The sequence below is a fragment of the Oncorhynchus keta genome, unplaced genomic scaffold (assembly GCF_023373465.1).
Source record: "Oncorhynchus keta strain PuntledgeMale-10-30-2019 unplaced genomic scaffold, Oket_V2 Un_contig_16649_pilon_pilon, whole genome shotgun sequence".
NCBI classification, from domain to species: domain Eukaryota; kingdom Metazoa; phylum Chordata; class Actinopteri; order Salmoniformes; family Salmonidae; genus Oncorhynchus; species Oncorhynchus keta.
The window spans coordinates 934-14,165 of NW_026280037.1; the positions used below are offsets into that span (position 1 = coordinate 934).

The window sequence follows — 13,232 nt, forward strand, 5'->3', positions numbered from 1 at the left end:
TTGTCTCCATGGGCAGTTACAAACCGTATTCTGGCTTTTTTAATGGCGTTTTTGGAGCAGTGGCTTCTTCCTTGCTGAGCGGCCTTTCATGTCGATATAGGGCTTGTTTTACTGTGGATATAGATACTTTGTACCGGTTTCCTCCAGTATCTTCACAAGGTTTTTTGCTGTTGTTCTGGGATTGATTTGCACTTATCGCACCAAAGTACGTTCATCTCTAGGAGACCGAATGTGTCTCCTTCCTGAGCAGTATGACAGCTGCGTGGTCCCATGGTGTTTATACTTACGACCTATTGTTTGTACAGATGAACGTGGAACGTTTGGAAATTTCTCCCAAGGATGAACCAGACTTGTGAAGGTCTACAATTATTTTCTGAGGTCTTGGCTGATTTCTTTTGATTTAATCATGATGTCAAGCAAAGAATCACTGAGTTTGAAGGTAGGCCTTGAAATACATCCACAGGTACACCTCCAATTGACTCAAATGATGTCAATTAGCCTATCAGAAGCTTCTAAAGCCATGACATAATTTTCTAGAATTTTCCAAGCTGTTTAAAGGCAGAGTTAACTTAGTGTATGTAAACTTCTGACCCACTGGAATTGTGATACAGTGAATTATAAGTGAAATAATCTGTCTGTAAACAATTGTTGGAAAAATTACTTGTGTCATGCATAAAGTAGATGTCCTCACCGACTTGCCAAAACTATAGTTTGTTAACAAGAAATGTGTGGAGTGGTTGAAAACAAATTTTAATGATTCCAATCTAAGTGTATATAAACTTCTGACTTCAACTGTATTGGTAACATTTTACATTCAGGTACCATTTCATAAAAATGAATGAATCACCTCACTAAGGAAAGAATTCAAGTCACAGGTCTTCAAGTTGAGTCCCTGAATGACTTCTGGATGTGTTCCATTGAGACTCTGGAGAACCTGACCATAGTTGTTCTCAGTGACGTTTCCCTCGGGGAGATCAAATGTATTCAGCAGTGTCAGGATATTTCTGCAAAAACATGTATTTAGAGGGTAGTTCATTCATGCAACAACTCTAGTTTAATTCTAGTATAGGTACATACCCAGAAATACAGTCATCAAACTTCTCTGTGGCTCTGAAGCCAATGATGGTGTAGATGACTGTTGCAGCGTAGACAGCAGTGGCTCCGTTCACGATAGAGATGATGACTGCATCCTGTTCACAGTTATTACTGGAAAGATAGAACACATTAAAGGAGCAATCTGGAATGGCTCTTCACAGTTATTATTGGAGAAATAGACCACATTAAAGGAGCAATCTGGAATGGCTCTTCACAGTTATTATTGGAGAAATAGACCACATTAAAGGAGCAATCTGGAATTGGTAAATCCATTTTTTATTCTTGAAGAATAAAATGTATAAATACCCATCAGAATCCAGCAATGAGGTTTGAATCTAGTTCAACTGTCATACCCCATCAGAAACCACCCATAAGGTTTGAATCTAGTTCAACTGTCGTACCCCATCAGAAACCAGCCATAAGGTTTGAATCTAGTTTAACTGTCGTACCCCATCAGAAACCAGCCATAAGGTTTGAATCTAGTTCAACTGTCATATCCCATCAGAAACCACCCATAAGGTTTGAATCTAGTTCAACTGTCATATCCCATCAGAAACCACCCATAAGGTTTGAATCTAGTTCAACTGTCATATCCCATCAGAAACCACCCATAAGGTTTGAATCTAGTTCAACTGACATATCCCATCAGAAACCACCCATAAGGTTTGAATCTAGTTCAACTGACATATCCCATCAGAAACCACCCATAAGGTTTGAATCTAGCTCAACTGTCGTACCCCATCAGAAACCAGCCATAAGGTTTGAATCTAGTTCAACTGTCGTATCCCATCAGAAACCAGCCATAAGGTTTGAATCTAGTTTAAGTACCCCATCAGAAACCAGCCATAAGGGCTGAATCTAGTTTAATACCCCATCAGAAACCAGCCATAAGGTTTGAATCTAGTTCAACTGTCATATCCCATCAGAAACCAGCCATAAGGGCTGAATCTAGTTCAACTGTTATATCCCATCAGAAACCACCCATAAGGTTTGAATCTAGTTCAACTGTCGTACCCCATCAGAAACCACCCATAAGGTTTGAATATAGTTCAACTGTTATATCCCATCCGAAACCAGCCATAAGGGCTGAATCTAGTTCAACTGTCGTACCCCATCAGAAACCAGCCATAAGGTTTGAATCTAGTTCAACTGTCGTACCCCATCAGAAACCAGCCATAAGGTTTGAATCTAGTTCAACTGTCGTACCCTATCAGAAACCAGCCATAAGGTTTGAATCTAGTTCAACTGTCGTACCCCATCAGAAACCAGCCATAAGCGCTGAATCTAGTTCAACTGTCGTACCCCATCAGAAACCAGCCATAAGGTTTGAATCTAGTTCAACTGTCGTACCCCATCAGAAACCAGCCATAAGGGCTGAATCTAAACTAGATATATTGCACCATCACTTTAACTTTTGCATAAATCTTGGCTAAAAATATTTTACGATGAAAGTTAAGCTTGCACACTTTGAGGTAGGTAGGACTGAGTCCTAATTTTGCAGTGGTTGTGTACAAGATATGATACGTTTTAAATTGATTTAATGTCTCAACTGGGTTGTGAACAACAAGTAATTTAGTAGTTATTAGCAAGCAGTATGGACTTACTGCACTGAGTTGTAGCTGGAGAAAGACAGCAGACCTCCAAAGGCCAAAGAGAATGAATAGAAAACCTGGGCACCCGCATCAAGCCAAGTCGTTGGGTTCATTAGTTCATTCATCTGGAGAAACACACACCCATAGAAAAGTTGTTAGGCGTGTCGTTTTGATTCCATCATACTACCTCATATATTAACGCTAGCTAAAAGGCCTTAGATGCACTCTTTGTGGATCTGGATCTGTGGCTGAACTTGGAATATCATATACTTTGAATAAATACTTTTGTTCGATGATAGTAATGTAAACTACTCACATCTGGGGTGAAGAGGAACTTCACTCCATTCAAAGAGCCTTTCAAGGTCAAGCCTCTGATCAGAAAGATGGTCAGCACCACATAAGGTAATGTTGAGGTGATATACACAGCCTAATGGGAGGAGATCACAGGGTAATGTTGAGGTGATATACACAGCCTAATGGGAGGAGATCACAGGGTAATGTTGAGGTGATATACACAGCCTAATGGGAGGAGACCACAGGGTAATGTTGAGGTGATATACTTTGAATAAATACACTCACATTGGGGAGCCTTTCAAGGTCAAGCCTCTGATCAGAAAGATGGTCAGCACCACATAAGGTAATGTTGAGGTGATATACACAGCCTAATGGGAGGAGACCACAGGGTAATGTTGAGGTGATATACACAGCCTAATGGGAGGAGACCACAGGGTAATGTTGAGGTGATATACACAGCCTAATGGGAGGAGATCACAGGGTAATGTTGAGGTGATATACACAGCCTAATGGGAGGAGACCACAGGGTAATGTTCAGGTGGTATACACAGCCTAATGGGAGGAGACCACAGGGTAATGTTGAGGTGATATACACAGCCTAATGGGAGGAGACCACAGGGTAATGTTGAGGTGATATACACAGCCTAATGGGAGGAGACCACAGGGTAATGTTGAGGTGATATACACAGCCTAATGGGAGGAGAGAGGAATGCTTTTATGAAGTTGGACAGTTACTGTTTTGTGTGCTATCATAGCAAATATACTAAAATGGACTCAAAATAGTGACATACGTACACTATCGGTCAAAAGTTTAAGAACACCTACTCATTCAAGGGGTTCTCTTTATTTTTACTATTTTCTACATTGTAGAATAATAGTGAAGACATCAAAACTATGAAATAACACATGGAATCATGTAGTAACCAACTAAATTGTTAAACAAATCAAAATATATTTTATATATGAGATTCTTCAAATAGCCGCTCGTTGCTTTGATGACAGCTTTGCACACTCTTGGCAGAAATAGAATGAATAGACAACACACAATGACCCATACTATTCCAATTTATCTGACAGTCATATATTTGATCTACACGATACTTTTCTATCTAAACATTTGGTAAATGTACATTCTCCTGTATGTCCATTGCCCCAGGTGCACAAAATCAAGTCAAACCAATTAACCAATGATATTTTGTACAGACAAGAATAAAGACGTGGTGACGCTCAACCACTGAATGATTCTTTCAACATGCCACTGAAAAGGTCGAAAGCTGCAATTCATTTAATGATACCTGAAAATACTGCAGAGTAATTCACAGCCATTTGCAAACATTGCTAACAGCAAGTTGAACGCTTAGCAAAAACAACTTCGAACCTCTTTTTCCATCTGAGGGCAAGTGTTCTTGTTTTCAAACACACACGATACCATCTTTAAAGGGATCGTTTACTCAGAATAAAAAAACTAACATGATTTTCCACCTACCTTGTCTGTAGTTGGGACATTTAGTTTCCTTTCGACACTTAATGGACGTATTTTGTTACTGTTAGATTTCTCAGTAACACTTAACATGAAACTGTTCTTGTACCTGTGTAATAAACTTTAATTACTTTTGGAACAACATTTTATTAGCTTATTGTTACACAATACTTTGTCAATTGCATTTTAATCGCATAGCAATGACCTGAGTGTTTTTGTAACTACTGTACACAAGGGCAATAGTGACTGTTCCTTATTCCACTTATGTCATAACTCCATTATTATTCAATTATAAATCAACTCAAATTTAACAACAATGTTCTTGTTGTAATAATGACAAAGTTACTGCACAAGTATAAAAACTTAATGTCATGTGTTATTGTATTACCTTATGTCTCACTCATTATGAAAAAATATTTGTTAGTTTAAAGCTTCAAATATGGTCTCGTCTAATGTTGAGGTGATTCCTTGTCCCTTGTGTATTTCATTCTAGGTTATAAGCTAAATTAAGGCTCATATCTAAGAGTCCTACAAACCACTTGCTTATAATAAAACATGTTGACTAATTCAACTAACTGTTATAATTTTGGGATTTTTCATCAAATATTTGACAGCCATATATTCAAATACCTTCAAATATTATTTGGTTTTCTGAGAGGTATTCAAAATACTAAATGTGTTTGTCTTTTAGCTGAAACTCTATATAAACTATATTTGTCTACCTCGAGTGTTTGAAAAGTTGGTATTTTCAAATAAACTACAAACTACAACAATTTTATGTCCAGGATTGCACCATGGTGACATACACTGTATATACAATATATAATACCATATATAATACAAATATATAAAATACGTTCAAATTAGAACGTGAACACTGTCTACAACTGTTTATGCTGTCAAAGTGGTGTCAGAAAGGTCAACAAAGCTGTTATTAAAAACAGCTGGGTCATTTGAGTGCTATGGTAGCATGCTTTATTGCATCAATATATAAACTGAACAAAAATATAAACTCAGCATGTAAAGAGTTGGTCCCATGTTTCATGAGCTGAAATAAAAGATCACAGAAATGTTCCATACACACGAAAAGCTTATTTCTGTCCAATTTTATGCACACATTTTGTTTACATCCCTGTTAGTGAGCATTTCTCCTTTGCCAAGATAATCCATCCACCTGGCAGGTGTGGCATATCAAGAAGCTAATTAAACAGCATGATTATTACACAGGCGCACCTTGTGCTGGGGACAATAAAAGGCCACTCTAAAATGTGCAGGTTTGTCACACAACACAATGCCACAGATGTCTCAAGTTTTGAGGGAGCGTGCAATTGGCATGCTGACTGTAGGAATGTCCACCAAAGCAGTTGCCAGAGAGTTGAATGATAATTTCTCTACCATAAGCCTTTATGTCATTTTAGAGAATATGGCAGTATGCCCAATCGGCTTAACATTCGTGTAATTGGCTGGGCCTGTGCCTGGCTCCCAAGTGGGTGGGCCATGGCTGAGCCCCTGCCCAGTCATGTGAAATCCATAGATTAGGGCCTAATGAATTTATATTTTTGTTCAGTATAGTAAAACAAATCATTCTGTATTGTGTTGTATATGATTATAATGTCACAAAAAGGAAACCTTGATTCAGCGCTTCAATAATCAAATGCCTATAAACATAACCTTGATCATTTTGACATTGCCAGCTGCTGCTGCTTTAGTATTATTATAAAGTGATTTGCTGTGCAGAGGTTATGCCGTACCTTCCCAGTCGTCTCAATGCCTCGACTTATGCAGACAAACAGCAACGCCCAGGCAGACACATGGCATAGGACCATCCACCACTGTAGCCCACCTGTGTTATCTATGTCTGGGGTGGTGTTCAGGGTCTCTCTGTACCAATAGTAATCCACTGGAGAGCTTCTTTCACACTCTGACACCAGGCCTGGGGAAAGTTCATTTCATTCATTCACATGGCAAAATACAATAGAATGAAGCAATTGAAGACAGGTAAAGAAATAAGGGGTGTGTATAAAGTGAATCATTTTCCATCATGAAAACTTAGCTATCTATGGATGCCTTACCTGTCATGTTGGCATTGACTGGACATTGGCTCCAAGGCAGCGTCTCTTGGAAGGAGTTAAAGAAGTACCACATCACCCAGGCCATGATGGTGTTGTAGTACAGGCTGACCAGAAAGGACACACACATGGATCCAATGCCTATGGAACACAACACAACACCGTGGCCCAATGAGATTTGGTCCATTTTTACCCATGTCTAAATTCCTATGGAGTGTTTTGCTTACCAATGCCAGTTAAGTATGGATGGATGGAAGACCAGACACCTACACTGCCTTTCCTTAGACGTTGACCAATAGCAAACTCCAGATGGAGCAGGGGAACACCTTCTAGAACCAGTAGGATCAGGAAAGGAATCATGAATGCACCTGAGAACAGAACAAGAAGCAGGGTGGAGGAGAGGTTATCTGTTGCTGTTGTATGTACATAAAGAAACACAGAGTTGCAAAATTACAGGAACTTTCCCAAAATGTCCGTATTTCCTGCTTATTCCCCTCTGTATTAAGGGAATCTTCAAACCGGATTTCTGGAAAAGCCATGAATTTGAGGAAAGTTAGCGGTATTCTGCAACCCTACACCTCAACAACACATTCAACAACACCTACCTCCCCCATGGCTCTGGCAAAGGTACGGGAAGCGCCAGACGTTCCCCAGTCCCACACAGAAACCTACGATAGTCAGCATGTACTGGGCCTTGTTGTCCCATTTGGGTCTGTCCCCAGCCTCCTCATTCTCCAGCTTTTCCAGTTCCTCATAGGAAGGGATCCTTTCTTCCAGGTCTTGGTTGGACACCTGTAAACACCTCATGGTTCCTTCCACGCAGATGGACAGGCTCAATGCAAATGGAAAATATGACTACTTTCTATGGAGTCCAATGAATGTGTAACCCACTGTTCAAAGGAGGCTATTAATAAGGGCAAACTGTTCCCGATTATAATCAATGTCTTGGATGGATGTGAGGCGCATTGCACACGCCTACAACCCCATTCCGTATGGCTCTTGCTAGTACACCATGGTAATCTATAGTCATTGGCCTCTGATAACGATCTCTATGACTCGTTTATGAGTGATATAAATTCCAATGCAGGTTCAACATTCAACATTGTTATTTGTATCCAATATACTGTCGGGTTCTTCTCTATAGAGTAAAACTAACTCCAATTAGATGGTGGTTGTGATGGTGAGGATCATTATGTTATTGTTGGTTACTGCACCGAGTACTGTAGCTGTTTTATCTGAGTTATTCATGTGGATTATCTGTATCCACAACGTTTTGAATTGATCATCGCATAAGAATGATTATAAACTGGGTGGTTCGAGCCCTGAATGTTGATTGGCTCAAAGCCGTGGTATATCAGAACATTGCTTTTTACCGCGTTGCATGGTGCCTAAGAACAACCCTTAGCCCGGGAATATTGGCCAAATACCACACCCCCTTGGGCCTTATTGCTTAAATATACCATCTACACACTTATCTCAAGAGGGCAGCCTCCCAACTCACCCATGTGGACTCTGTACAGCACATCCATGGTCAGACCAGTCACCTCCATCTATTGACTCTCAGGCCTGATAGCAGTATCCATTCATATTGAAATGGCATCATATTAGAATCAATCATGCAATCAACTCCATCAAATAAGTTGAAATGTATTAGGAAATATTTAGTTGGACGATGGGCATGCTACCCTTTTAGAAACAACAACCTGAATCTAAACCCTCGTAACAACCTGAACCTAAACCCTCGTAACAACCTGAATCTAAACCCTTGTAAGAACCTGAACCTAAACCCTCGCAACAATCTGAATCTAAACCCTCATAACAAACTGAACCTAAACCCTCGTAACAACCTGAACCTAAACCCTCGTAACAAACTGAACTTAAACCCTCGTAACAACTGAACCTAAACCCTCGTATGAGCAAGCTAATACAGAGTAGCAGAAACAGTGGAGATTCATAAAAATCTACAGCAAGAAGTAATGAGAACTACATTTTAAGAGGACTAATTTATGACTTCAGTTGAATAGCTAACTCTGCCGTCTAGTACTGCGGAATGAAAGTATGCCCTCAGAACAGCCTCAATTCGCTGGGGCATGGAATCCTACAAGGTGTTGAAAGCATTCCACAGGGATGCTGGCCCATGTTAACTTAAATGCTTCCCACAGTTGTGTCAAGTTGGCTGGAAGTCCTTTGTGTGGTGAACTATTCTTGATACACAGGGAAAACTGTTGAGTGTGAAAAACCCAGCAGCGTTGCAGTTCTTGATATACAAACCGGTGCTCCTGACACCTACTACCATAAGCTGTTCAAAGGCACTTAAATATTTTGTCTTGTCCATTCACCCTCTGAATGGCACACACACAATCCATGTCTCAAGGCTGAAAAATCCTTCTTTAACCTGTCAACTCGCCTACATCTACACTGAGTTGGAGTGGATTTAACAAGTGACATGAATAAGAGATCATATCTTTCACTTGGTCAATCTATGTCATGGAAAGAGCAGGTGTTCTTAATGTTTTCTACACTCAGTGTATGTTAAGTATTATGTTTACCAATAGATGGCAGTATTGACTCAATATGTAGTTTGCTTCCCACTATCCGTAGCCCTTTAATGTCTGCTTTAACCTCAAGAGGCCTCAGGTAGCTTGTGCCAGCTACATTCCTGTAATGTTATTCTAAGTTACAATGAAATACTAAAATGTACTTGGGTGTCCGGAGTCCTCGATCTAAGAAGCATCCTCAGATACGACAGTTTTCATTCATAGACATATCAGTGTACAAGTTCTGCAGCAATACTATGCTAAAAATATCTCGGTCAGATTCAAATCAAATCACAACACACTTTACAGAATGAAAGAAATGAAAGAAACAGTGATTAATAAATAAAAACAGTACATACGTTTCTGAAAATGAATATACGTTAAAGGGTTTGTTTTTCTTTGAGTTTTTATTGGTGGTGAGTCATTACGGGTCATCAGGTATGGGATTTACCATCCTGAGCCTTGTTGTTCACGTCCATTTGGTTACAGACTGTTTTGAGCTCTTGCTGTTCAGACTTTCTATTTCTCTTCCTCCGTAAACATTTGAAGAGAGCAGTGCCAGGTACAGCTAGACTGGGTATCCCTGCCAGGATAAAGATTATTACATAGATCCAGGCTGGATAGAGCTTCTCCTCCAATGTAGGGAAGTTTTCCTGTAACGGAAGATGAATGGAATAAGGCTTTTAGTATGTCCGTGTTGTCACTGTAATGTACAGTACTGTACCATATGGAATAGTGGAGCTATACATGTAAATATAGACATATGGGAAATCTTTGTTCGTGAGTAGTATGTTAAGAGGCCTAAAAACAAATGACAGATACATTTATTTGTTGCAATTTGGATGTTTTGATTTCAACAGATTTATAGACATGACAGAGCAAAAACCGTACCGATTCAGGATTCCAGGTTTTATATAGGAGCGTTTCGGTGACTTTAGTGATAAAGTAGAACACAAAGATGACAAGCATGATGGCGGGGCTGACAAATCTCCATGTGATCTGCCAGAAGAGGTTGGGCTTGTGGCCGATCATGAACTCAATATCATCGTTGAACCTGGCACAGAGAGAGAGAGACACAAAACGATTGTTATTATACAGTACCAGTCAAAAGTCTGGACACACATACTCATTCAAGGGTTTTCTTTATTTTTACTACTTTCTACACTGTAGAATAATAGTGAAGACATCAAAACCATGGAATAATACATATGGAATCATGTAGTAACCAAAAACGTGTAAAAGAAAACTAAATATATTTTATATTTTACATTCTTCAAAGTAGCCAACCTTTGCCTTGATGACAGCTTTGCACACTCTTGTAATTCTCTCAACCAGCTTCATGAGGAATGTTTTTCTAAAAGGCACAGTCACCTGACTTCAACACACTTGAGATGGTTTGGGATGAGTTGGACCGCAGAGTGAAGGAAAAGCAGCCAATAAGTGCTCAGCATATCTGGGAACTCCTTCAAGACTGTTGGAAAAACATTCCTCATGAAGCTGGTTGAGAGAATGCCAAGAGTGTGCAAAGCTGTCATCAAGGCAAAGGGTGGCTACTTTGAAGAATGTAAAATATAAAATATATTAGGAGTGTTGAAGACTTGTTTGGTTACTACATGATTCCATATGTGTTATTTAATAGTTTTGATGTCTTCACTATTATTCTACAATGTAGAAAATAGTCAAAATAAAGAAAAACCCTTGAATGAGTAGGTGTGTCCAAACCTTTGACTGGTACAGTACATATTATCAACACCTAGCAAGTCCAACCCAGTTTACTATGGATGGAAATTAAGCTAACCCGAGGCTAGTATTTTTCAGACCGGGCTAGTAGAAAATGTGCCAACCTGGCACACTGACGAGTGACATTTAGGGATAGTAGAATTTTATGTCTAGTAGCCCGGCTGGCCAGCACCAAAAATACTATAAAATTCTATCCAATCACAGTTTGTTGTGGTAATTATGTGTCTTACATCACTGGGGCTAAGCTGCCTGCCATCCAGGACCTCTACACCGGGCGGTGTCAGAGGAAGGCCCTAATTGTCAAAGAGCCCAGTCATACTGTTCTCTCTACTACAACATGGCAAGCGGTACCGGAGTGCCAAGTCTAGGACAAGAAGGCTTCTTAACAGTTTTTACCCCAAAGCCATAAGACTCCTGAACAGGTAATCAAATGGCTACCCGGATAATTTGAATTGTGTGCCTCCCCCTAACCCCTTTCACGCTGCTGCTACTCTCTGTTTATCATAGATGTATAGTCACTTTAACTATACATTCATGTACATACTACCTCAATTGGCCCGGGCTATCTGCATTGTGTCCCACCACCCGCCAACCCCTCTTTTACGCTACTGCTACTCTCTGTTCATCATATATGTATAGTCACTTTAACCATATCTACATGTACATACTACCTCAATCAGCCCGACTAACAGGTGCCTGTATAAAGCCTCACTACTGTTATAGCCTAGCTACTGTATATAGCCTCGCTACTGTATATAGCCTTGCTACTGTTATAGCCTCGCTACAGTATATAGCCTCACTACTGTTATAGCCTAGCTACTGTATATAGCCTCACTACTGTTATAACCGAGCTACTGTATATAGCCTCACTACTGTATATAGCCTAGCTACTGTATATAGGCTCTACTGTATATAGCCTAGCTACTGTATATAGCCTCTCTACTGTATATAGCCTCACTACTGTATATAGCCTCTCTACTATATATAGCCTCTCTACTGTATATAGCCTCACTACTGTATATAGCCTCTCTACTGTATATAGCCTCTCTACTGTATTTAGCCTCACTACTGTATATAGCCTAGCTACTGTATATAGCCTCTACTGTATATTGCCTAGCTACTGTATATAGCCTCTCTACTGTATATAGCCTCACTACTGTATATAGCCTCTCTACTGTATATAGCCTCTCTACTATGTATAGCCTCACTACTGTATATAGCCTAGCTACTGTATATAGCCTCTCTACTGTATATAGCCTCACTACTGTATATAGCCTCTCTACTGTATATAGCCTCTCTACTATATATAGCCTCACTACTGTATATAGCCTAGCTACTGTATATAGCCTCTCTACTGTATATAGCCTCACTACTGTATATAGCCTCTCTACTGTATATAGCCTCTCTACTATATATAGCCTCACTAGTGTATATAGCCTCTCGACTGTATATAGCCTCTCTACTGTATATAGCCTCTCTACTGTATATAGCCTCACTACTGTATATAGCCTCTCTACTGTATATAGCCTCTACTGTATATAGCCTCTCTACTGTATATAGCCTCACTACTGTATATAGCCTCTCTACTGTATATAGCCTCTCTACTGTATATAGCCTCTCTACTGTATATAGCCTAGCTACTGTATATAGCCTCTCTACTGTATATAGCCTCTCTACTGTATATAGCCTAGCTACTGTATATAGCCTCTCTACTGTATATAGCCTCTCTACTGTATATAGCCTCTCTACTGTATATAGCCTAGCTACTGTATATAGCCTCTCTACTGTATATAGCCTCTCTACTGTATATAGCCTCTCTACTGTATATAGCCTCTCTACTGTATATAGCCTCTCTACTGTATATAGCCTAGCTACTGTATATAGCCTCTCTACTGTATATAGCCTCTCTACTGTATATAGCCTAGCTACTGTATATAGCCTCTCTACAGTATATAGCCTCTCTACTGTATATAGCCTCTCTACTGTATATAGCCTCTCTACTGTATATAGCCTATCTACTGTATATAGCCTCTCTACTGTATATAGCCTCTCTACTGTATATAGCCTCTCTACTGTATATAGCCTCTCTACTGTATATAGCGTCTCTACTGTATATAGCCTCTCTACTGTATATAGCCTCTACTGTATATAGCCTCTCTACTGTATATAGCCTCTCTACTGTATATAGCCTCTACTGTATATAGCCTCTCTACTGTATATAGCCTCTCTACTGTATATAGCCTCTCTACTGTATATAGCCTCTACTGTATATAGCCTCTCTACTGTATATAGCCTCTCTACTGTATATAGCCTCTCTACTGTATATAGCCTCTACTGTATATAGCCTCTCTACTGTATATAGCCTCTCTACTGTATATAGCCTCTCTACTCTATATATAGCCCCTCTACTGTATATAGCCTCACT

The 13,232-nt window shown here is 39.7% G+C and overlaps 2 protein-coding genes across 2 annotated transcripts in view; both read right to left on the minus strand.

Annotated features, from left to right (window-relative positions):
* Positions 1–847: 847 nt before the first annotated feature.
* LOC118383636 (sodium-dependent neutral amino acid transporter B(0)AT1-like) lies at positions 848–7,483 on the minus strand (the record flags this gene model as incomplete). Its single annotated transcript, XM_052502982.1, has 8 exons — positions 7,136–7,483; positions 6,758–6,898; positions 6,534–6,671; positions 6,213–6,394; positions 3,004–3,114; positions 2,700–2,812; positions 1,078–1,206; positions 848–1,004 (listed from the first exon to the last, which is right to left on the minus strand). Coding segments are annotated over exons 1-8 (1,173 nt in total), but the record flags the coding sequence as incomplete, so codon positions are not given.
* Positions 7,484–9,418: 1,935 nt separating this feature from the next.
* The window catches only part of LOC118374725 (sodium-dependent neutral amino acid transporter B(0)AT1-like), a 39,968-nt gene continuing 36,154 nt past the window's right edge, over positions 9,419–13,232 (minus strand). The window contains exons 11-12 of the mRNA XM_052502983.1: positions 9,959–10,121; positions 9,419–9,720 (exon numbers count right to left, since the gene is read on the minus strand). Of these exons, the coding sequence (XP_052358943.1) occupies positions 9,502–9,720; positions 9,959–10,121 (382 nt within the window). The 3' untranslated portion in view covers positions 9,419–9,501. The remainder of the gene's footprint in view (positions 9,721–9,958; positions 10,122–13,232) is intronic.